Genomic DNA, 24,680 nt, shown 5'->3' with positions numbered 1-24,680 from the left:
CGTCAGGCAAAGCCTATTTTGCAAGAGGCATATGGTCCTGTTCACAGTGTAACTAAACGATGCTATCGATTTAAATACCTCGCTTCAGTAACACGCGCATCGTCTCTGCTATTTGGAATCATCGGGAAGTCCCTACCCCATTGAAGTTGACATTTAACATTTTACATTTACATTTTAGTCATTTAGCAGACGCTCTTATCCAGAGCGACTTACAGTAGTGAATGCATACATTTCATACATTTTTTCTCCGGTTAAGGTAACGGTTAATGTTAGGGTTAAGGTTAGGGTTAAGCTAGGTGTTAAGGTTAAGGTTAGGGAGGGTTCCATGTATAGACGTCCCAAGGATACAGCATAGCACTATTCGTATCCAAACGGGATAGGGATCCATTTACCGTCCTCCTTGACACACACCGGGTCACGTGACAGATCCTGCACATTTTAAAAAGAACGGGATATCCTACAATTCACGCCAGGGCTTCACAGAGGTGGCAAAATGACTCCAGGTGCCAGTTGACCGACTTTCGCACCTCCGCAGCCCTTTTGTGCAATTGTCAGAGGAGCGTCAACGGGACAACGCGCTGAACGCACCAACGACCCATGAGACTTCATAATCAAACCTGTTGACGAGGCCCCGTCCTAATTTTTATCCCCGTTTCTATTCTTATACGAAGTTGATCTACAGCTTGCAGAGAAATCATATTGGAGGCCGAAAAGTGGGGCTATCCTCTGTCATTATTAATATTTGCTCGGGATGGCAGTGAACTTTAGATGCGCAGTTCAAGTCTTGGTTTTACTGGGCTGTGTGATTATCCTCAGTAACGTGCTATGTCCCGTCGGTGCGTACCTCTACAACAACCGCTATGCAGGGTAAGTAAGGATTCTCATTCATTTCTGCGCTTTGTGACTGGAAGAGTAAGTTGAATCCTGAGCTCTCATTCATGTTGAAGACTTGGAGTTGAACACCTATGTGGTAAAAAAAAGAAGGGTAAAACATCAAAGGAATTATCTGTATTTTAAAGTGGCAGTTGCTACATCCAGTTTTGGATTCATACATTCATGAACTATAGCCTACCCATTGATTCTGTAAGATTAGAACACAGGCTATAAATGAGTCATGAGCTTAGTTAAACTGTCGTTTCCCATCAGAACTCAAAATATAAGCTTGTTTTACCCCAATGTTGGTAAACAAAACAAAGTAAATGTCAACAACCTCTAAAAACATAGTGAAAACAATACATGTGATATCATGGATGGTAGTCTTTGCATCCATAGCTCCTACGAATTTGAGAGTGGTTAGGCCTACATTTTTCTAGCCCTATCCCTCAGCTTTTTACCGAAACAGAGGTGCGGAGTACGCTTTGTTATTGTTTCTACTTTGCCGATTTAAGTTGGTCTACTGAAAGTAATTCTATCTGCAGATCAAGCATGGGGTTTACTTCCTCTCATCTCCTGTTGAAAAGAGATGGATTTTTCAAAGCAACTTTGTATGTGTGACTACACGTTTTTCTCTCATATGGATAGTAAATAATCCCTGCTGGAGGCACGTGTTTTCTACTTTGTATATTCGAGACATATGGGACACCAAAATGTTCTGATGGATGTAAGATAAGCCTATAGTTGTCACGTTTTGGCCCAGCAGCTCTTATGATAAGTGCTGGCTAGTTAGAGATGCAGCAACTGCAGTTGATACCAGACAGATCCTGGGGAACTGGAACATTAGGAGACAGCCTCTTTTGGGACAGAGAACCTCAGCAAAGAACCTGCCTGTGTTGAAGATCTGGAATTCCCAGAGTTCTGTCAAGGTGCATGGGGCACACCGTGGGGGCACAGTGGGAACATTTTGGTTGCCTGAAGCACATTGGGGAACTGAGGGATAGTTCAGAGTACACTTTGGGGAATTTTGGAGGGTATTCCTGAGCAAGTAATTGCTCTCCTCTAGGCATAATTTCAGGGAGCTTTGGGGTAATTTTGGGAGGCACAGCAGGATCCCATCTGTCCTTCCATAGCCCCACCCCCCTCTTTCCCCTGCACCCTGGACTTGTTCCAAAAGCCCCTGTAACCCACCCAAACCTAGCTGCTCAGCACAGACGATCCCACTTTATCAAGGTAGGAGGGAACAGGGCAAGGGAACAAGACTCCCGACGTGGACACTGTAGGGAACTCTGTGCCGTTCTGTTCGGAATTCCTTATACAGTATGATAGTGGGTGTTGTCCCACTTAGTTTTAATCCATTGAAGGATTGCACAATGAGCCTTCAGTCTTAAGGACTAAATGGTCACTATTGTTGTTAAATCTTTGTGATTACATGAGTTTACTTTCGGTAATTATCATGTCTCCTGTTGGTTGAGCATGGTCTAATACCAGTGTTTCCCCTATGATTTTTTTCAGCAGAGGGGGTAAAGTTAGCATGGGGGGGTGAGTAGTGAGCGTGGCCAATTGCGCGGTTTTAAAGCTAATTCCCTGCAATTCCACACATTTTGCTATGGGGCGGAGAGAACATTTTACAGTTTTAAAGCTAGTTTCCTGCAATGCAAATGTTTTTTTTCATGGGGCTGAGAGAAACATTTCTGTTTTAAAGCTAATTTCCTGCAATTCTACAACCTTTTCCATGGCTTATTGTCATGATAATATAAATAGATCTGGAGACAGGCGCAGGAATGTGTAATAGGGGGTTTTATTTCCCAAATTACAGTGTGCCGTGTAAAGGCACGGGGACGAATACCAAACAAACACGTATACAAAACACAGGGTAGAAACCCAAACAAAAGAGCGAGGAGTACCTCGAGTAAATACACAATCTCACCATGATTATCACACGGGACGAGACCCGTAATCACCTGCACAATATACGTGGCACGAAAGCCAAAACAACATAGCACAGGTACTCACACGACCAATGGACATAGCAACAATAATCAACAGGACAATGGTGAACAAAGGGCACACTTATACAATTACTAATCAATGGGAATAGGGACCCGGTGTGCGTAATGACAGTTCCGGAGGGATCCATGACAGTACCCCACCCCGATGCGCTGCCCCCGCAGCGCAACGACCTCGAGGGCGATCACAGGAACGCAGTGCGGGTCGATCAGGATTTCGCCGATTTCAAGTTTTCATAACAATCGGTAATCGTCATTTTTGGACACCGATTATGGCCGATTACATTGCACTCCACGAGGAGACTGCGTGGCAGGCTGACTACCTGTTATGTCAGTGCAGCAAGGAGCCAAGGTAAGGTGCTAGCTAGCATTAAACTTATCTTATAAAAAAAACTATCAATCTTAACATAATCACTAGTTAACTACACATGGTTGATGATATTACTAGTTTATCTAGCTTGTCCTGCGTTGCATATAATCGATGCGGTGCCTGTTCATTTATCATTGAATCATAGCCTACTTCGCCAAACGGGTGATTTAACAAGCGCATTCGCGAAAAAAAATCACTCGTTGCACCAGTGTGTACCTAACCATAAACATCAATGCCTTTCTTAAAATCAATACACAAGTATATATTTTTAAACCTGCATATTTAGTTAATATTGCCTGCTAACATGAATTTCTTTTAACTAGGGAAATTGTGTCACTTCTCTTGCGTTCTGTGCAAGCAGAGTCAGGGTATATGCAGCAGTTTGGGCCGCCTGGCTCGTTGAGAACTGTGTGAAGACCATTTCTTCCTAACAAAGACCGTAATTAATTTGCCAGAATTTTACATAATTATGACATAGCATTGAAGGTTGTGCAATGTAACAGCAATATTTAGACTTAGGGATGCCACCCGTTAGATAAAATATGGAACGGTTCCGTATTTCACTGAAAGAATAAACGTTTTGTTTTCGAAATGACAGTTTGCGGATTTGACCATATTAATGACCTAAGGCTCGTATTTCTGTGCGTTATTATAATTAAGTCTATGATTTGAAAGAGCAGTCTGAGTGGTGGTAGGCACCAGCAGGCTCGTAAGCATTCATTCAAACAGCACTTTCTTCCATTTGCCAGCAGCTCTTCGCTGTGCTTCAAGCATTGCGCTGTTTATGACTTCAAGCCTATCAACTCCCGAGATTAGGCTGGCAATACTAAAGTACCTATTAGAACATCCAATAGTCAAAGGTATGTGAAATACAAATGGTATAGAGAGAAATAGTCCTATAATAACTACAACCTAAAACTTCTTACCTGGGAATATTGAAGACTCGTGTTAAAAGGAACCACCAGCTTTCATATGTTCTCATGTTCTGAGCAAGGAACTTAAACGTTAGCTTTTTTACATGGCACATATTGCACTTTTACTTTCTTCTCCAACACTTTGTTTTTGCATTATTTAAACCAAATGTAACTTTTCATTATTTATTTGGGACTAAATTGATTTTATTGATGTATTATATTAAGTTAAAATAAGTGTTCATTCAGTATTGTTGTAATTATCATTATTACAAATATATATATAAAAATCGTCCGATTAATCGGTATAGGCTTTTTTGGCCCTCCAATAATCGGTATCGGCGTTGAAAAATCATAATCAGTCGACCTCTAGTTGAAACCCAAACAAAAGAGCGAGGAGTACCTCGAATAAATACACAATCTCACCATGATTATCACACGGGACGAGACCCGTAATCACCTGCACAATATACGTGGCACGAAAGCCAAAACAACATAGCACAGGTACTCACACGACCAATGGACATAGCAACAATAATCAACAGGACAATGGTGAACAAAGGGCACACTTATACAATTACTAATCAATGGGAATAGGGGCCACGTGTGCGTAATGACAGTTCCGGAGGGATCCGTGACACTAATGCCGTGTTCTTATGCTATCTGAGTGACTCAAACATTATAACAAAATCCATCGGGGCCCCATACCACAACATTTTTTTCATACATACTTTATATCTGGTTTTAGTTGTTTAAGTTTACACTGAAAACGATCAAAATCATGACATTACCCTGAAGAAGGCACAGCGATGCCGAAACGTTGGTAAATACCCATTACATTGCTGGGAGATTACACATGGAGTGTGCGACTTTCTTTATTTTGACAGTTTCCAGTTTATTCGCCGTTAGTCAGCACCTCCACACAAACTATTATTCTGGGTGTGCGCCAGCTCATGTTTTTTATCTAAGTTTACACTGAACACATTTTATCATCCCGAAACAAAATATTATTATTATTATTATTATTATTATTATAATATATTTTAGTTTTTTTGCAGTGGCAGCCACAATTTGTGTGCCGCAACTAAATGCATAAAGGGGAAACACTGAATACAGTACACTTGTCAGATCTTGATATTGTGATACAGAAGTACTATGTGCCCCTATTCCCTCAACAATGGGACACACAGAGTTGGGTATATTGAAGGTGGGCCCACAGAGTGGAGCGATAATAGAATTTCTCTCAGTATCCAAAAAGACTACAGAGTTCCTTCTGTCTTAGTGCCAAGGGCTCAGTTAAAAGGTTACTGCCATAGAGAGAGCTGAGTGAAATGTCAGATTGACAGCTTAAAAGACAGCTTTAGCCTAGAAAGGAAAGCTACCAGTGCACAGCAGGCTTTTAACACACTGAGACACACTGAGACACACTGAGACACACTGAGACACACCGAGACACACCGAGACACACCGAGACACACCGAGACACACCGAGACACACCGAGACACACCGAGACACACCGAGACACACCGAGACACACTGAGACACACTGAGACACACCGAGACACACCGAGACACACCAAGAAGGCAGTGCCAGCGTTTTGACAGAGAGTCTATGATCCATGGGGATCGCTATGACAAGGAAAAGATGGGTCAATTTGGGTGATGATAAAACGCTTTTCTGGAGTAGAACTAAATGGTGTATTGGAAGTTGCATGAGCTACACAGTTTTCATGTTTGGGATGGAAAGGGATTTTGCCCTAGATAAACTGTCTCTAAGTCATACTCTAACCTGTAGGCATTGAGGCTGCATGTAGCATTGGGGACAGGCTGTTGGTGGCATTTCTTGTGGCCGCTGGAGTGGGGTGTAATGCCCTTTTGTTCCCTCTCTCCCTCATCCCTATAAGCGGCCCTGGGCCACCTTTGTTTAAGGGGGCCACAACACCCTGTGTCACAGTGTGAAAGACCTGGTGGAAAATGGAAACATGATAGAGAAAGGGATAAATAGACAGAGGGAGAGAGAGAGTACTATAAGGAGTGAGGAAGAGAAATAGAGAGGGGGAGAGAGAGTGCTATAGGGAGTGAGGAAGATAAATAGAGAGGGGGAGAGAGAGTGCTATAGGGAGTGAGAGAGATAAATAGAGAGGGGGAGAGAGAGTGCTATAGGGAGTGAGAGAGATAAATAGAGAGGGGGAGAGAGAGTGCTATAGGGAGTGAGGAAGAGAAATAGAGAGGGGGAGAGAGAGTGCTATAGGGAGTGAGGAAGAGAAATAGAGAGGGGGAGAGAGAGTGCTATAGGGAGTGAGGAAGAGAAATAGAGAGGGGGAGAGAGAGTGCTATAGGGAGTGAGGGAGAAAAATAGAGAGGGGGAGAGTGAGAGTGCTATAGGGAGTGAGGAAGAGAAATAGAGAGGGGGAGAGTGAGGAAGAGAAATAGAGAGGGGGAGAGAGAGAGCTATAGGGAGTGAGGAAGATAAATAGAGAGGGGGAGAGAGAGTGCTATAGGGAGTGAGGAAGAGAAATACAGAGGGGGAGAGTGAGAGCTATAGGGAGTGAGGAAGAGAAATAGAGAGGGGGAGAGAGAGTGCTATAGGGAGTGAGGAAGAGAAATAGAGAGGGGGAGAGAGAGTGCTATAGGGAGTGAGGAAGAGAAATAGAGAGGGGGAGAGAGAGTACTATAGGGAGTGAGGAAGAGAAATAGAGAGGGGGGAGAGAGAGTGCTATAGGGAGTGAGAGAGATAAATAGAGAGGGGGAGAGAGAGTGCTATAGGGGAGTGAGGAAGAGAAATAGAGAGGGGGAGAGAGAGTGCTATAGGGAGTGAGAGAGATAAATAGAGAGGGGGAGAGAGAGTGCTATAGGGAGTGAGGAAGAGAAATAGAGAGGGGGAGAGAGAGTGCTATAGGGAGTGAGAGAGAGAAATAGAGAGGGGGAGAGAGAGTGCTATAGGGAGTGAGGAAGAGAAATAGAGAGGGGGAGAGAGAGTACTATAGGGAGTGAGGAAGAGAAATAGAGAGGGGGGAGAGAGAGTGCTATAGGGAGTGAGAGAGATAAATAGAGAGGGGGAGAGAGAGTGCTATAGGGAGTGAGGAAGAGAAATAGAGAGGGGGAGAGAGAGTGCTATAGGGAGTGAGAGAGATAAATAGAGAGGGGGAGAGAGAGTGCTATAGGGAGTGAGGAAGAGAAATAGAGAGGGGGAGAGAGAGTGCTATAGGGAGTGAGAGAGATAAATAGAGAGGGGGAGAGAGAGTGCTATAGGGAGTGAGAGAGATAAATAGAGAGGGGGAGAGAGAGTGCTATAGGGAGTGAGAGAGATAAATAGAGAGGGGGAGAGAGAGTGCTATAGGGAGTGAGGAAGAGAAATAGAGAGGGGGAGAGAGAGTGCTATAGGGAGTGAGAGAGATAAATAGAGAGGGGGAGAGAGAGTGCTATAGGGAGTGAGGACGAGAAATAGAGAGGGGGAGAGAGAGTGCTATAGGGAGTGAGGAAGAGAAATAGAGAGGGGGAGAGTGCTATAGGGAGTGAGGAAGAGAAATAGAGAGGGGGAGAGAGAGTGCTATAGGGAGTGAGGAAGATAAATAGAGAGGGGGAGAGAGAGTGCTATAGGGAGTGAGGAAGAGAAATAGAGAGGGGGAGAGAGAGTGCTATAGGGAGTGAGGAAGAGAAATAGAGAGGGGGAGAGAGAGTGCTATAGGGAGTGAGGAAGAGAAATAGAGAGGGGGAGAGAGAGTGCTATAGGGAGTGAGGAAGATAAATAGAGAGGGGGAGAGAGAGTGCTATAGGGAGTGAGGAAGAGAAATAGAGAGGGGGAGAGAGAGTGCTATAGGGAGTGAGGAAGATAAATAGAGAGGGGGAGAGAGAGTGCTATAGGGAGTGAGGAAGAGAAATAGAGAGGGGGAGAGAGAGTGCTATAGGGAGTGAGGAAGATAAATAGAGAGGGGGAGAGAGAGTGCTATAGGGAGTGAGGAAGAGAAATAGAGAGGGGGAGAGTGAGAGCTATAGGGAGTGAGGAAGAGAAATAGAGAGAGAGCTATAGGGAGTGAGAGATAGAGAGAGTGAGAGAGAGAGAGTGATAGAGAGAGAGAGGGAGTGAGAGATAGATAGAGAGAGGGAGTGAAAGATAGAGAGAGATCTATTTGTATTATTATATTGCATTACAATGTATATTGTATACATTGTTGCTTTGGCAATATTGACACAATGTTTTTCATGCCAATAAAGCAGCTTGAATTTGAATTTGAGAGAGGGAGTGAGACAGGGAGTGAGAGAGAGAGAGATATAGAGAGCGAGAGCTGAGTTCCAGAAACTTCAATGTTCTACTGCTTGAGCTCCTGTTCCTCTTATAGAATATTAGCTCAACAGTATTGTGGAGCACCTGCACCTAAATATAAACAGTACCAGGACCTATTTCAGTCCAAGTCAAGCACTGTGTGCGTCTGTGTGTGCTTGTGTGTGTGTGTGTGTGTGTGTGTGTGTGTGTGTGTGTGTGTGTGTGTGTGTGTGTGTGTGTGTGTGTGTGTGTGTGTGTGTGTGTGTGTGTGTGTGTGTGTGTGTGTGTGTGTTAGTGATTGCTCTTCATCTGTCAGTGGCACCGACAAATCCTTGGAAACCCAGGCAATCTCGCAAGCACTTACAACTAGTGGATCATGGACATGAACATGGGCGTGTTGTACTGCACAGGTCTATAGCCTAGTTGTGATGGCTTTTTAAGTTTATAATAAAGTTAATATTATGAGTTCCCACAGGAATGTAACATTGAAGAGAGCTTGGATATAGCCTAACGAAAGGTGTCTGTGACAGGTGCTGAACTATGCCAAGTCCCATTTGTGACACACTTTCATTAAGAGTTTATAGGGAACAGTTGTTTCCGTTTTGTTGAAATACCACACTCATGCAGCTATACTGTTAATAGTTTCATTTCAAATGTCATTTAAACCGGACTGGAAATGGATTCCTATGCAAAGCTTTACAGTACAGTATGAATCTGGTCGCTGAGTTGATTTACTGTGTGGAGAAATATGAAAGCCAATCCATGAAACCAGATACTAAGCTTAGGTGGTTGATATGGTTTCAGTTAGTCAAACACAAGGGATAGTTGTGGGTCTAGCAGAGTGGTTTCCTTCTTATGATGTTGTTGTCTTTATGATGGTATCGTTAGTGTAGATACATTTTCAGTGTGTCTAGGGATTGCCTTTATATCCTATGAAGACAGGAGATTCAGAAGCAGTGTTAGACAGATGAGAATAAGAATTGACTACTAGCCCCCATGGAACATCAGAATCAGATTACCGTAATTTCCAGACTATGAAGCGCACCTGAACATAAGCCGCACCCACTGAATTAAAAAATATATATTATTTTGAACATAAATAAGCCGCACGTCTATAAGCCGCAGGTGCCTACCGGTACATTGAAACAAATGAACTTTACACAGGCTTTAACGAAACACGGCTTGTAACAAAAATAAATAGGCTTTAACGAAACACGGCTTGTAACAAAAATAAATAGGCTTTAACGAAACACGGCTTGTAACAAAAATAAATAGGCTTTAACGAAACACGGCTTGTAACAAAAATAAATAGGCTTTAACGAAACACGCCTTGTAACAAAAATAAATAGGCTTTAACGAAACACGGCTTGTAACAAAAATAAATAGGCTTTAACGAAACACGGCTTGTAACAAAAATAAATAGGCTTTAACGAAACACGGCTTGTAACAAAAATAAAAAGGCTTTAACGAAACACGGCTTGTAACAAAAAATAAAAAATTAGCAGTAAGCTTTAGTTGTCTTTTTGCACTGAGTCAATTCCTCACGCTGCTGTTTCCAACGTCTTATCATCGACTCATTAAGACCAAGCTCCCGTGCAGCAGCTCTATTTCCTTTTCCAACAGCCAGATCAATCGCCTTCAACTTGAAAGCTGCATCATATGCATTTCTCCGTGTCTTTACCATGATGAGGGTGACAAAATGACTACCGTAATCAGAATGATGGGAAGTTTGAGAGCGCTCGATTTAATCTAAACAGTAAACAAAAAAGTTGTTTGACCTTAACCCGTTCGGCAATTTCATTGGTCTAATGAAAGCTTCATGCCGCCCAAAAACTGAGCACGTCACAGAATGTGTTTTTTTGGAGAGAAAAAAAATTGAAAGCGGGAAAAATCCATATATTAGCCGCGTCATTTTTTAAGCCGCAAGGTTCAAAGCCTGGGAAAAAAAGTTGCGGCTTTTAGTCCGGAATTTACGGTAAGTGTTTTTCATTCATCTGTTTCCCATGTTTACACCTGAAAGGAATTGCCAGGGCTTCAAACAGTCATATGATTGATGTTGTTTGCTACTGAATCTAATAATGTGGTATGGATTTTTTGGTTATTTTCACCAATGTGTTTCATAGTCAGGGTCAGGGCTCTAAATTGTGACCATATTGTTCGTACATCCCCCTAAGTATTTTGCTGTGTGACCTGGAATTTATATTTAGCACCATTGCGCCTAGAGAAATATTCACCCAGATAATAAGCTACATTGAATGGCAAAATGATATGTGCCGTTGGGAGCAAAGTTGTTACATTTGTATTGACCGGTGCGTGCAAAGTCAATAGGCTAGACTACATTGTATAATTTCACCTCACCTGTGAGAGTAAACAGAACATTCAGGAACTCTTGGAGGACAGTGGATTGGAAGTTGATAAAGGTGCTTCGGCTCTCAGCCACAGAGTTTTCAAACCTATAGTTTTATAGGCTATAGGCTCTTTGCCTCAGACTTTAGGTCTAACAGATGGGGAAGTTAAGATGGGTTTTATACATTTCTACATTGTCTTTATGGGTTCAGGGACCAATCAAAATAGGAATACAAAAGATAACATGATGTGATTGGTAAATTATTTTTAAAAAATTGGCCAATTTGAAATATATAAAAACCCTCTTCATTTGCCGCTCTGTAAACCCTTTCTTACCTGGAAAGTCCGGTACTCCAGTGCTCACTTCCCTTTGCACCTCACCTGCGAAAAGCATGATGCACACGGGCAAGTCTGATTAGGCTTCACTGTACCATCTGTGAGAAGCATGATGCACACGGGCAAGTCTGATTAGGCTTCACTGTACCACCTGTGAGCAGGGCCTACTATACACTGGGTGCACAATTATTAGGCAAGTGAGTATTCTGATCTTATCATTGTTTCTATTCACATTTTCCAACTCCAAACCATATAAACTTGAATGCTTATTGGATTTAATCATTTTCAGGTGATATGTATTTGTGCAATGAGGGAGGGTGTGGCGAAAGTGAATAACACCTTATATCAAGGTGTGCATAATTATTAGGCAGCCTCATTACCTCAGGTAAAATGGGCCAAAAAATTAATTTAACTGACACTGAAAAACCAAAAATGTAAAATGCCTTTCAGACGGATGCGACACTCTTTAAATAGCTAAACTATTGAGGTGTGATCACCGGACATTCAAACGTTTTGTTGCGAATGGTCAACTGGGGCGCAAAAAACGCATGGGGAAGAAAAGGCGCAAATTAACTGCAAAAGACTTGAGAAGAATTAAACGTCAAACTACCAGGAACCCATTATCCTCCAGTGCCACCGTATTCCAGAACTGCAACCTACCTGGAGTGTTCAGAAGTACAAGGTGTCAAGTGCTCAGAGACATGGCCAAGGTCAAGAAGACTGAAACAAGACCACCACTGAATAAGATTCACAAGTTGAAGCGTCAAGATTGGGCAAAGAAATACCTGAAGACAGATTTTTCAAAGGTTCTATGGACAGATGAAATGAAAGTGACTCTTGATGGACCAAATGGATGGGCCCGTGGCTGGATCAGTAATGGACACAGGGCACCACTTTGAGTCAGGTGCCAGCAAGGTGAAGGAGGGGTACTGGTATGGGCTGCTATCATTGAGGATGAGGTAGTTGGACCTTTTCGGGTTGAAGATGGACTGAAACTCAACTCCCAAACCTACTGCCAGTTTCTGGAAGATTCTTTCGTCAAACAGTGGTACAGGAAGAAGTCCTCAGCATTCTAAAAGGCCATGATATTTATGCAGGACAATGCTCCATCACATGCATCCAAGTACTCCACTGCTTGGCTAGCCAGCAAGGGCCTCAAAGATGCCTGAATAATGACCTGGCCCCCTTCCTCACCTGACTTAAATCATATTGAGAACTTGTGGGCCCTTCTCAAACGTGAGATTTACAGTGATGCAAGACAATTCACCTTTTTGAACAGCATTTGGGAGGCTGTGGTTGCTGCTTCAGCGAAAATTGATCGTGAACAGATCAAGAAACGATGGAAGGCTTATGGCAGTTATTGAAAATAAGGGTGGCTATATTGGTCACTGAATATTTTTGAAAGGCCAAAAATGTTATATAATTGTCATTTTGTGTTACTTATCTGTTATACTTACTCTAAAAATTGAGAATAAACTAGTGAGTTGAGAGATATTATTTTTGTAATTTAGATGCCTAATAATTCTGCACACTAATCGTTGCCTAATAATTCTGCACACTTATATATTTCCCTGAGAAAGACACAACTCACTTTTCCTTTGTTAAACATTCAGGTTTGAGGTTCAATAACATTTTGGATTGACTGAGAGCATTGTGTTTGTTCAACAATAAAATGAATCCCGAGGAATACAATTTGCCTAATAATTGTGCACGCAGTGTATAGCCCAGCCCCTAAACCGTCATGCTTCACACCTTTACAATTGTCTCTAGTCCAAACTACTAGTCTCTAGCCCAAACCACTAGTCTCTAGCCCAAACCACTTGTCTTTAGCCCAAACCACTAGTCTCTGGCCCAGACCACTAGTCTCTAGCCCAAACCACTAGTCTCTAGCCCAAACCACTTGTCTTTATCCCAAACCATTTGTCTCTGGCCCAAACCATTTGTCTCTGGCCCAGACCACTAGTCTCTGGCTCAGACCGCTAGTCTCTAGCCCAAACCACTTGTCTCTAGCCTAAACCACTAGTCTCTAGTCCAAACCTCTTTTCTCTAGCCCAAACCTCTTTTCTCTAGGCCAAACCACTCGTCTCTGGCCCAGACCACTAGTCTCTAGCCCAAACCACTAGTCTCTAGCTCAAACCACTAGTCTCTAGCCCAAACCAATTGTCTCTATCCCAAACCGCTTGTCTCTGGCCGAAACCGCTTGTCTCTGGCCCAGACCGCTTGTCTCTGGCCCAGACCACTACTCTCTGGCCTGACCACTAGTCTCTGGCCCAGACCACTTGTCTCTAGCCTAAACCACTAGTCTCTAGTCTAAACCGCTTGTCTCAAGCCCAAACTACTTCCCTCTAGCCCAAACTGCTTGTCTGTAGGCCAAACACTTGTCTCTAGCCCAAACTGCTTGTCTCTAGCCCAAACTGCTTGTCTGTAGCCCAAACTGTTCAAACATTATAACTCTTATTACCTGATCTACATTTTATTTATTTCTATTGTGGATTTGCATGATTTATGAACTTATAATTCCATAAACCATGTCTTGGACTCTACACTAAGCCTACTTGCTGGCCGCTAACTGTTTGTTTGATAACAAACAACTTTATTCAGTTATCCTGTTGGGGATAGGGGGCAGTATTTGCACGGCCGGATAAAAAACCTACCCGATTTAATCTGGTTACTACTCCTGCCCAGTAACTAGAATATGCATATAATTATTGGCTTTGGATAGAAAACACCCTAAAGTTTCTAAAACTGTTTGAATGGTGTCTGTGAGTATAACAGAACTCATATGGCAGGCAAAAACCTGAGAAGATTCCTTACAGGAAGTGTCCTGTCTGACAAGTTCTTGTTCTTCTTGGCTCTGTTTATTGAAAACTGAGGATCTTTGCTGTAACGTGACACTTCCTACGGCTCCCATAGGCTCTCAGAACCCGGGCAAAAGCTGAATGATGTAATTCCAGCCTCTGGCTGAAAAACATTAGCGCGTTTGGATAGTGGCCGGTCAGAGTACCATCAGACTGAGGCTCGTGCACGAGTCGACCCCATGTTTTATTTTCTTTTGTCTTTGAACGTAAACTCGCTTTCCCGGTCGGAATATTATCGCTTTTTTACGAGAAAAATGGCATAAAAATTGATTTTAAACAGCGGTTGACATGCTTCGAAGTACGGTAATGGAATATTTAGATTTTTTTTGTCACGAAATGCGTCGTGCGCGTCACCCTTCTTTACCATTCGGATAGTGTCTTGAACGCACGAACAAAACAGAGGATATTTGAACATAACTATGGATTATTTTGAACCAAACCAACATTTGTTATTGAAGTAGAAGTCCTGGGAGTGCATTCTGACGAAGAACAGCAAAGGTAATAACATTTTTCTTATAGTAAATCTGACTTTGGTCAGGGCTAAACTTGGTGGGTGTCTAAATAGCTAGCCCTGTGATGCCGGGCTATCTACTCAGAATATTGCAAAATGTGCTTTCACCGAAAAGCTATTTTAAAATTAAAATTGGACATAGCGAGGAGTTCTGTATCTATAATTCTTAAAATAATTGTTATGTTTTTTGTGAACGTTTATCGTGAGTAATTTAGTAAATTCACCGGAAGTTTGCGGGGGGTATGCTAGTTCTGAACGTCACATGCTAATGTAAAAAGCTGTTTTTTGATATAAATATGAACTTGATTGAACAAAACATGCATGTATTGTATAACATAATGTCCTAGGGTTGTCATCTGATGAAGATCATCAAAGGTTAGTGCTGCATTTAGCTGTGGTTTGGGTTTATGTGACATTATATGCTAGCTTGAAAAATGGGTGTCTGATTATTTCTGGCTGGGTACTCTGCTGACATAATCTAATGTTTTGCTTTCGTTGTAAAGCCTTTTTGAAATCGGACAGTGTGGTTAGATTAACGAGAGTCTTGTCTTTAAAATGGTGTAAAATAGTCATATGTTTGAGAAATTGAAGTAATAGCATTTCTAAGGTATTTGAATAACGCGCCACGGGATTCAACTGGCTGTTGAGTAGGTGGGACGATTTCGTCCCGCCGACCCTAGAGAGGTTTTAAGTAACCCAAATACATGGCTCTGATGTAACCTAGCTGGATAACAACTTAAGATGGCATTAGAAGAAAGGAATGGGTCTCCGAATAGTTTCTCAGGAGACGAGCTTCAAAAATAATCTAGGCGTAGCTATATCTAAATCAATTTAAATAAAAAAAGATGTTCTGGTGCTAAATGCTGTTCACTGGTGCTCCTAACCAGTGCTACCAATGAACAAAGTTCATTTAGGGCACCAGTTAATAAGGGAAATTCAATACAATGATATACAGTAGTAGGCTAAACAATATCTTTGGTTTTATATTTTCTATGAGTCATAGTTGTGAATCAGAGCTAAGGCTTACTACTGGCATGCTTTATTTTCCTGAAATCTCACCAGGTATGTAAAGGTTATGTTAAGTTCGCCTTGTCTACATTTAGATGTTTTCAAATGATGTAAATGTGTGTTGTAGGTCTTTAGTTTAATGCTTGGATCTTAATGTACATTCATGTTATTTAAGACCCCTGATTCTCAAATGTCTCAATTTAATCTGTGTTGTAAAAACAAATCTCTGTCCCATCACATCACCTGTTTGTGGAACACAAGATGCGGTAACACTATCCTATAATGATCTGTCAGCCAAATTGTTTGGCACTGGTATGACCCTGTCATCTATCCCAGATCTTACACTGAAACAGGACCCAGCCCTTTCCTTCCCTTAACCCTCTCTCTCTCGCAATTAAGCGTCATTCTCCAGTCATGTAAAAAGGGAGAATGCATTAACTGACACTATGGCTGAGAAATGTCATAGAGTGATGTGCTCTTGGTGAAGTAATTTATAATCTGACTGAATTCATGAAACTCTTTCATTCTGACTGTGGTTTGTATAGGGGACAGATGACTTACAGACACAGATAGGTGGGCATTATGAGGTAGTTAGTAGCACCAGTACCACACCCTCTGCCTACTCTACGGAGTCCTCAGCCGCACAAAGATCCTCTCACGTCACTAGGGAATTAAAGATGCCTTATAAAGATTTTGTATAATTTCAGACAGTAGTTTTGAAAGTAACCCTCAGGAGCCAAAACCTGTCCCCGAAAGTGTTGCACAATTGTGTTCACAACGTCACCCATTTCTTGTGATATGTTCTGTGATGCAAAAAAAGATAAATACAATTAAATAAATTAAATCCTGCAATTCGTACACTATGTTATGAATTTGTAAGTGCTTAAGATCCTGTTCAATCACTTTAGAAATGTAAAGGAGAACGATAGGCGCTACGCTATCATACTGTACTGTGTAGTACAGCGGTTCCCAAACTAGGGATCGTGACCCCATGTGGGGTCGCCTGATATAAAAGTGGGGTCGTGGGAGAATTTCCCAAATCCTAAAGAAAAAAATATATACTACCATTCAAAAGTTTGGGGTCACTTAGAAATCTCCTTGTTTTCCATGAAAACATACATGAAATGAGTTACAAAATGAATAGGAAATATAGTCAAGACATTGACAAGGTTATAAATAGTGATTTTTAATTGAAATAATAATTGTGTCCTTCTAACTTTGCTATCGTCAAAGAATCATCCATTTGCAGCAATTAGAGCCTTGCAGACCTTTGGCATTCTAATTGTCAGTTTGTTGAGGTGATATGAAGAGATTTCACCCCATGCTCCCTGAAGCACCTCCCACAAGTTGGATTGGCTTGATGGGCACTTCTTACGAACCATATGGTCAAGCAGCATGAAACGGCATAGTGTGCTGTGCAGTGTGCTGAGTGGCTATACTGATAAAAAACAAATGCTATATGGAATCGAATGGTGGGCTTTTGCACAGATGGGGCTCCATCTATGGCGGGACAGCGGCAGGCCTCTGCACTCTAGTTATAAATGTCTCTTCCTCTGCCATATGGACGCATTGTATGATACACGAGAACAACTGGCAGCAAAAGAGCTGAGCATCTGTGGCATTGTGTTGTGTGACAAAACTGCACATTTTAGGGTGGCCTTTTATTGTCCCCAGCACAAGGTGCACCTGTTGAATGATCATGCTGTTTAATCAGCTTCTTGATATGCCACACCAGTCAGGTGGATGGATTATCTTGGCAAAGGAGAAATTCTCACTAACAGGGATGTAAATACATTTGTGCACAACATTTTAGAGAAACAAGCTTTTTGTGAGTATGGAACATTTCTGGGATCTTTTATTTCAGCTCATGAAACATTGGACCAACACTTTGCGTTTATATTTGTTTTCAGTATAGTAACTTCCTTGACTGTATAGTAGAAGCAGCATATAGAACATGTTACTTAACTGCTTCCCTCTGCTTCTTCAGTGATCAAGTCTTCAGGATAACTTAACTGCTTCCCTCTGCCTCTTCAGGGATCAAGTCTTCAGGATAACTCCCAGCAACAAAGAGGAGGTTCAGGTGCTGAAGAAACTCCTGGGAAACATCAAGGTAATGATGTCTTGTCTTCAATAGTCTCTCTGTCTCTCTCTGTCTCACTCACTCACTCACTCACTCACTCACTCACACACACACACACACAATTATTATAAAAATCTGTTAGTTTAAGCTAGAGATTTGGATTTTTGCATTGGATGAGTTTCTGTCCACTGCATCCACCTATGTCGCACTTCCGCATCTGCGGTGAAAGGTGACAGAGCTAAAGCAGTGTTTATCAGACCATGAGACATCCTGAAAATCAGTCTTCTCACAAAAACGTCTGTAGAGTCCGAATGGTTTGGTCTACAAACTACTATGACCCCTCTATGGAAAGATGAACACAATGGTGTCAGTAGACTCGTCAAGTGTCAGGAGACTCGTCTGAAGTTGGTACTTCTGTCTGTAGCGTCCAAACCATTTGGGCTTCACACTAATATGACCCCTCTGTGCAAAGGTGAGACTCTCATGTACATGTCAGTTGTTTTGCTCTTGGACACCCACCAGGCCTCACAAGACTCGCCTGAATGTCCCCCGTACCAGTTGGAAAAATGTATGGAAATATACAGTGCCTTCAGAAAGTATTCAAACAAATCAAATCAAATCAAATGTATTTATATAGCCCTTCGTACATTAGCTGATATCTCAAAGTGCTGTACAGAAACCCAGCCTGAAACCCCAAACAGCAAGCAATGCATGTGAAAGAAGCACGGTGGCTAGGAAAAACTCCCTAGGAAAAACTCCCTCGAAAGGCCAAAACCTAGGAAGAAACCTAGAGAGGAACCAGGCTATGAGGGGTGGTCAGTCCTCTTCTGGCTGTGCCGGGTGTTTATTATAACAGAACATGGTCAAGATGTTAAAATGTTCATAAATGACCAGCATGGTCAAATAATAATAATCATAGTAGTTGTCGAGGGTGCAACAAGTCAGCAACTCAAGAGTAAGTTTCAGTTGGCTTTTTCATAGCCGATCTTTGAGAGTATCTCTACCGCTCCTGCTGTCTCTAGAGAGTTGAGAACAGCAGGTCGGGGACAGGTAGCACGTCCGGTGAACAGGTCAGAGTTCCATAGCCGCAGGCAGAACAGTTCATAGCCGCAGGCAGAACAAACCCCTTGACTTTTTCCACATTTTGTACGTTACAGCCTTATTCTGAAAACGATTAAATAAAAAAAATCCTCAGCAATCTACACACAATACTCTATATTGACATAGAAAAAACTATTTTTTTGTTGTTGCAAAAAATTCTAAAATACCCTATTTACATAAGTATTCAGACATTTTGCTATAAGACTCGAAATTGAGCTCAGGTGCATCCTGTTTCCATTGATCATCGTTGAGATGTTTCTACAACTTGATTAGAGTCCATCTGTGATACATTTAATTGATTGGACATGATTTGGAAAGGCACACACCTGTCTATATAAGGTCCCACAGTTGACAGTGCATGTCAGAGCAAAAACCAAGCCATGAGGTTGAAGGAATTGTCCGTAGAGCTCCGAGACAGGATTGTGTTGAGGCACAGATCTGGAAAAGGGTACCAAAACATTTCTGCAGCATTGAAGGTCCCCAGGAACACAGTGTCCTCCATCATTCTTATATGGAAGAAGTTTAGAACCACCAAGACTCGTCCTAGAGCTGGCCACCCGACCAGCCTCAGCAATCTGGGGAGAAAGGCCTTGGTCAGGGAGGTGACCAAGAACCAGATGGTCACTCTGACAGACCTCTAGAGTTCCTCTGTGGAGATGGGAGAACCTTCCAGAAGGACAACCATTTCTGCAGCACTCCACCAATCAGGCCTTTACGGTAGAGTGGCCAGACGGAAGCCACTCCTCAGTAGTTTGCCAAAAGGCACCTAAAGACTCTCAGAACATGAGAAACAAGATTCTCTGGTCTGATGAAACCAAGATTGAACTCTTTGGCCTGAATGCCAAGCGTCACATCTAGAGGAAACCTGGCACCATCCCTACGGTGAAGCATGGTGGTGGCAGCATCATGCTGTGGGGATGTTTTTCAGCGGCAGGGACTGGGAGACTATTCAGGATCGAGGGAAAGATGAACGGAGCAAAATACAGAGAGATCATTGATGAAAACCTGCTCCAGATCGCTCAGGACCTCAGACTGGGGTGATGGTTCACCTTCCAACAGGACAACGACCCTAAGCACACAGCCAAGACAATGCAGGAGTGGCTACGGGAACAAGTCTCTGAATGTCCTTGAGTGGCCCAGCCAGAGCCCGTACTAGAATCCAATCGAACATCTCTGGAGAGACCTGAAAATAGCTGTGCAGCGACCCTCCCCATCCAACCTGACAGAGCTTGAGTGGATGTGCAGAGAAGAATGGGAGAAACTCACCAAATACAGGTGTGCCAAACTTGTAGCGTCATACCCAATAATAGGAGGGACACTTCAGAACAAACTTCCTTTTTATATTTTTTGGGGACTATCTGTTGTTCCATGTAGTGAATCTGTTATTCAATGCGTTTTGTATGGGCTAATGGCAGTAAGGCCAAAAATATTTGTTAATAAAAAAAAATATATATATATAATTTTTTTTTTATACTTCAAGAGATCTTAAAATGCAAAATCAAATAGCTAAATTATCCTTGGTATGACCTTCTTAAAACAATTCTACATAGCTTACTTGTCATGTCCTGACCATAGAAAGATGTTCTTTTCTAGGGTAGAGTAGGTCAGGGCGTGACAGGTTTTTTTCTTATATGTTTTGTATTTCTATGTTCAGGTTCTAGTTTTGTATTTCTATGTTGGGGTTTTGTTTGGGGTGATCTCCAATTAGAGGCAGCTGGTCCTCGTTGTCTCTAATTGGAGATCATACTTAAGTAGGGTTTTTTCCACCTGGGATTGTGGGAGATTATCTTTGAGTCAGTGTATGTTTCACCTCTGCGTCACGGTTTGTTGTTTTTGTCATTCAGTTTATTTATATGTATTGCATAGTTTCACAGTGTAAATAAAATATGGAATGACACACACGTTGCACTTTGGTCCGCTTCTCCTTACGACAACCGTGACAGAATCTCCCACCACCAAAGGACCAAGCAGCGTGCCCAGGAGAAACAGGAATGGACTTGGGAGGAAATTCTGGACGGGAAAGGACCCTGGAGTCAGGCTGGGGAGTATCGCCGTCCAAAGGAGGAAATTGAGGCAGCTAAAGCGGAGCGGCGATATTACGAGGTACTATACCAGCCACGAGGCAAGTGCGAGAGGGGGGGGGGGCACACGGGGAGATTGGCAGAGTAAGGTTGGAGACCTGAGCCAACTCCCCGTACTTACTGTGGGGAGCGAGTGATGAAGCAAGCACCGCGTTATGCGGTGATGCGCACTGTGTCGCCAGGGCGCATTCACAGGCTGGTGCGATCTGTGCCCGCGCCCCGCATTTGTCGAGCTAGGTTGAGCATCCAGCCAGGGCGGATTGTGCCAGCTCTACGCTCGAGATCTCCAGTGCGCCTCCACGGCCCAGTATATCCTGTGTCTGCCCCACGTACCCGGCCTCCTGTGAGTCTATTCAGCCTGGTACGCCCTGTGACTGCTCCTCGCACTTGCCCTGAGGTGCGTGTTACTAGTCTTGCGCCACCTGTGCCAGCCCCACGCATCAGGCCTCCAGTGCGCAGTCCCAGTCCAGAGCTTCCGGCGACAGTTCCCATTCCCGAGCTTCCGGCGACAGTTCCCATTCCCGAGCTTCCGGCGACAGTTCCCATTCCCGAGCTTCCGGCGACAGTTCCCAGTCCCGAGCTTCCGGCGACAGTTCCCAGTCCCGAGCTTCCAGCGACAGTTCCCAGTCCAGATCTTCCGGCGACAGTTCCCAGTCCAGAGCTTCCGGCGACAGTTCCCAGTCCAGAGCTTCCGGCGACAGTTCCCAGTCCAGAGCTTCCGGCGACAGTTCCCAGTCCAGAGCTTCCGGCGACTGCCCCCAGTCCGGAGCCTCCTGAGACTGCCCCCAGTCCGGAGCCTCCTGAGACGGCCCCCAGTCCGGAGCCTCCTGAGACGGCCCCCAGTCCGGAGTCCAGAGTCTTCAGCGGCGGTCCGCAGTCCAGAACTTCCAGCGGCGGTCCGCAGTCCAGAACTTCCAGCGGCGGTCCGCAGTCCAGAACTTCCAGCGGCGGTCCGCAGTCCAGAACCTCCAGCGGCAGTCGGCAGTCCAGAACCCCCGGTGATGATCCACAGTCCGGTGACACAAAATCGGAGGGATCAGCGGGCGGAGTGGGGGTTACGCCCTGAACCGGAGCCGCCTCCTCTGTAGGAGGATCTGCGGGATGAGAAGGTTCTGCTTACTGCACCAGAGCCGCCGTATTTCTATGTTGGGGTTTTGTTTGGGATGATCTCCAATATGTATTGCATAGTTTCACAGTGTAAATAAAATGTGGGACGACACACACGCTCCGCTTCTCCTTACGACAACCGTGACATTAGTAGAACGGTAAAATAGGCCATGATAAAACCAAAAGAGAACCATAGTAATCATAATGTAGTTAGTGTACATTCTTCTTCTGGCTAATTTTACAGAGGGGTAAATGAGGCAGTTCACGGTGCAGTCAGAAAGGCATCTGGTTCATTGACCGTTGTAGTTGAAAAAACCTTCAAGCTCCCCGGAGAAGGCGAGAAAGCGTCTGCTGTGGCCTGTGACATTCCCAATACCATTTGGGAACAATTACACAGCAATGCCGAGAACACCGGTGACCTTCCTACTCTTTCCTTCCCTTGAAGATAAACTCCCAGCAGTGGGACTGATGTTATTAGTGAAGTATGAAAATGGGCCTGGATCCTGCCTGGGTGGTCAAGGTTAATATATGAAAACTGAGTCGAATTGATAAATTCACATTTGCCTGTGGATGCAGCCGTCCCAGTTTAGAATGTTTTGAGCAGTGGTGGGATATGTTGAGCAGTGTTTGTCAGTGGTGGGATATGTTGAACAGTGTTTGTCAGTGGTAGGATATGTTGAGCAGTGTTTGTCAGTGGTGGGATATGTTGAGCAGTGTTTGTCAGTGGTGGGATATGTTGAGCAGTGTTTGTCAGTGGTGGGATATGTTGAGCAGTGTTTGTCAGTGGTGGGATATGTTGAGCAGTGTTTGCCAGTGGTGGGATATGTTGAGCAGTGTTTGTCAGTGGTGGGATATGTTGAGCAGTGTTTGCCAGTGGTGGGATATGTTGAGCAGTGTTTGCCAGTGGTGGGATATGTTGAGCAGTGTTTGCCAGTGGTGGGATATGTTGAGCCGTGTTTGTCAGTGGTGGGATATGTTGAGCAGTGTTTGCCAGTGGTGGGATATGTTGAGCCGTGTTTGTCAGTGGTGGGATATGTTGAGCAGTGTTTGTCAGTGGTGGGATATGTTGAGCAGTGTTTGTCAGTGGTGGGATATGTTGAGCAGTGTTTGCCAGTGGTGGGATATGTTGAGCAGTGTTTGTCAGTGGTGGGATATGTTGAGCAGTGTTTGTCAGTGGTGGGATATGTTGAGCAGTGTTTGTCAGTGGTGGGATATGTTGAGCAGTGTTTGCCAGTGGTGGGATATGTTGAGCAGTGTTTGTCAGTGGTGGGATATGTTGAGCAGTGTTTGTCAGTGGTGGGATATGTTGAGCAGTGTTTGTCAGTGGTGGGATATGTTGAGCAGTGTTTGTCAGTGGTGGGATATGTTGAGCAGTGTTTGTCAGTGGTGGGATATGTTGAGCCGTGTTTGTCAGTGGTGGGATATGTTGAGCAGTGTTTGTCAGTGGTGGGATATGTTGAACAGTGTTTGTCAGTGGTGGGATATGTTGAGCAGTGTTTGTCAGTGGTGGGATATGTTGAGCAGTGTTTGTCAGTGGTGGGATATGTTGAGCAGTGTTTGCCAGTGGTGGGATATGTTGAGCAGTGTTTGTCAGTGGTGGGATATGTTGAGCAGTGTTTGTCAGTGGTGGGATATGTTGAGCAGTGTTTGTCAGTGGTGGGCTGTCATTAGTTGGTTTGGCTTTGGCTGTTATGGACTGTGTTTGGTCGTATTTCACGGCTATGGGCTATTTGGTAGTGTTTGAGATATGTTTGGGGTGTGTTGGGAACTGTTTGGGCTGTTATAGTTATCCTTAGCAAGGTTCAGATAGATGTAGGATCTTAATTTGATCACCCTTTTTCAAGAGAAATGTCCTGCAGTACATTTTAAACGTTTAATGTATTTGAGGTTTAAAAATGCTTTTGAATGTATCAACCCCCACAATAATGTCCATTAATTATAATCAACATAATAATTGACATTTCCTGTTGCTGCAGGATTAGAAGTGTAGCAAACTGGCTCAAATTAAGATCCTACATCTGTGTTAGGGTTCAGGGTTGGGCTGAACTGTCCTGACAACCAGAAATACTAGCTCAGAGAAACAAGGGACAGATAGGGGGAAAGGTCAACTGACGACTAAATAACCAGATATTGTTTGGTGGACCCCCCATGTTGGTCTTGGTCTGGCCTGAGTCTGTGTCTAAGGAGGGACAGTGGGCCTGAAGACCCTGGAGATGGCGGCTACTGTTTGGACAGCTGCTGTTGAGACATGTTTTTCTTAGTTTATCCGCGTTGTGCCAAAGTCACACTCCTCACCTTCACAGAGAGTGAAGCCAAACAGAGAGAGGCCCTTGAGTGTCACAATATTTAATTGTTGATTCTTATAAATGGATGCCTGTCCACAAAAATACTGAATATGTTGTGCTAGAAATTGTGATATAAGTAAAGATGTTCCCTTCCGTGCTTTGAATTGTTGATACTGAGACCGTCAAGTGCTACGTCTATGATAGATCTGTCTAGTGTCAAATGATAGATTGGTCTAGCTTCTCCTGAATCATAAACACTCCAATTGAATTTCACCTTAGCTGCCTTTTGTAGGAGCCAAACGTCTCCAATATGTCTCAGAACTGAACTAACTCTGCAGTAGGCCCACTACCTTCCTTTACTCCTTCTCAGGATTGCCATAAACCATAACAAAACTACCTCAATCTAAAGGTATCCTATAACCGCAAATAAAATCATGTAAACAATCAAGTGATAAAGGATCTAATCCACTGGGATTATATTTCCTAATAAAGCCAAGGAATGCATCTATAAGAGCCTTTACTGTAAACAATTATTGAAA

The 24,680-nt window shown here is 43.4% G+C and overlaps 1 protein-coding gene across 2 annotated transcripts in view; it reads left to right on the top strand.

Annotated features, from left to right (window-relative positions):
- Nucleotides 1–299: 299 nt before the first annotated feature.
- Nucleotides 300–24,680, top strand: part of LOC106579545 (carboxypeptidase A6) — a 40,521-nt gene continuing 16,140 nt past the window's right edge. Inside the window, exons 1-2 of one of the 2 annotated variants that reach the window (XM_045702693.1) lie at nucleotides 300–867; nucleotides 17,522–17,597. In XM_045702693.1, the coding sequence (XP_045558649.1) occupies nucleotides 752–867; nucleotides 17,522–17,597 (192 nt within the window). In that variant the 5' untranslated portion in view covers nucleotides 300–751. The remainder of the gene's footprint in view (nucleotides 868–17,521; nucleotides 17,598–24,680) is intronic. The other variant, XM_045702694.1, reaches the window with a different exon arrangement.

This window comes from Salmo salar, chromosome ssa19 (genome assembly GCF_905237065.1).
Source record: "Salmo salar chromosome ssa19, Ssal_v3.1, whole genome shotgun sequence".
Taxonomy (NCBI): Eukaryota; Metazoa; Chordata; class Actinopteri; order Salmoniformes; family Salmonidae; genus Salmo; species Salmo salar.
This window is presented reverse-complemented; position numbering and strand designations above follow the sequence as displayed.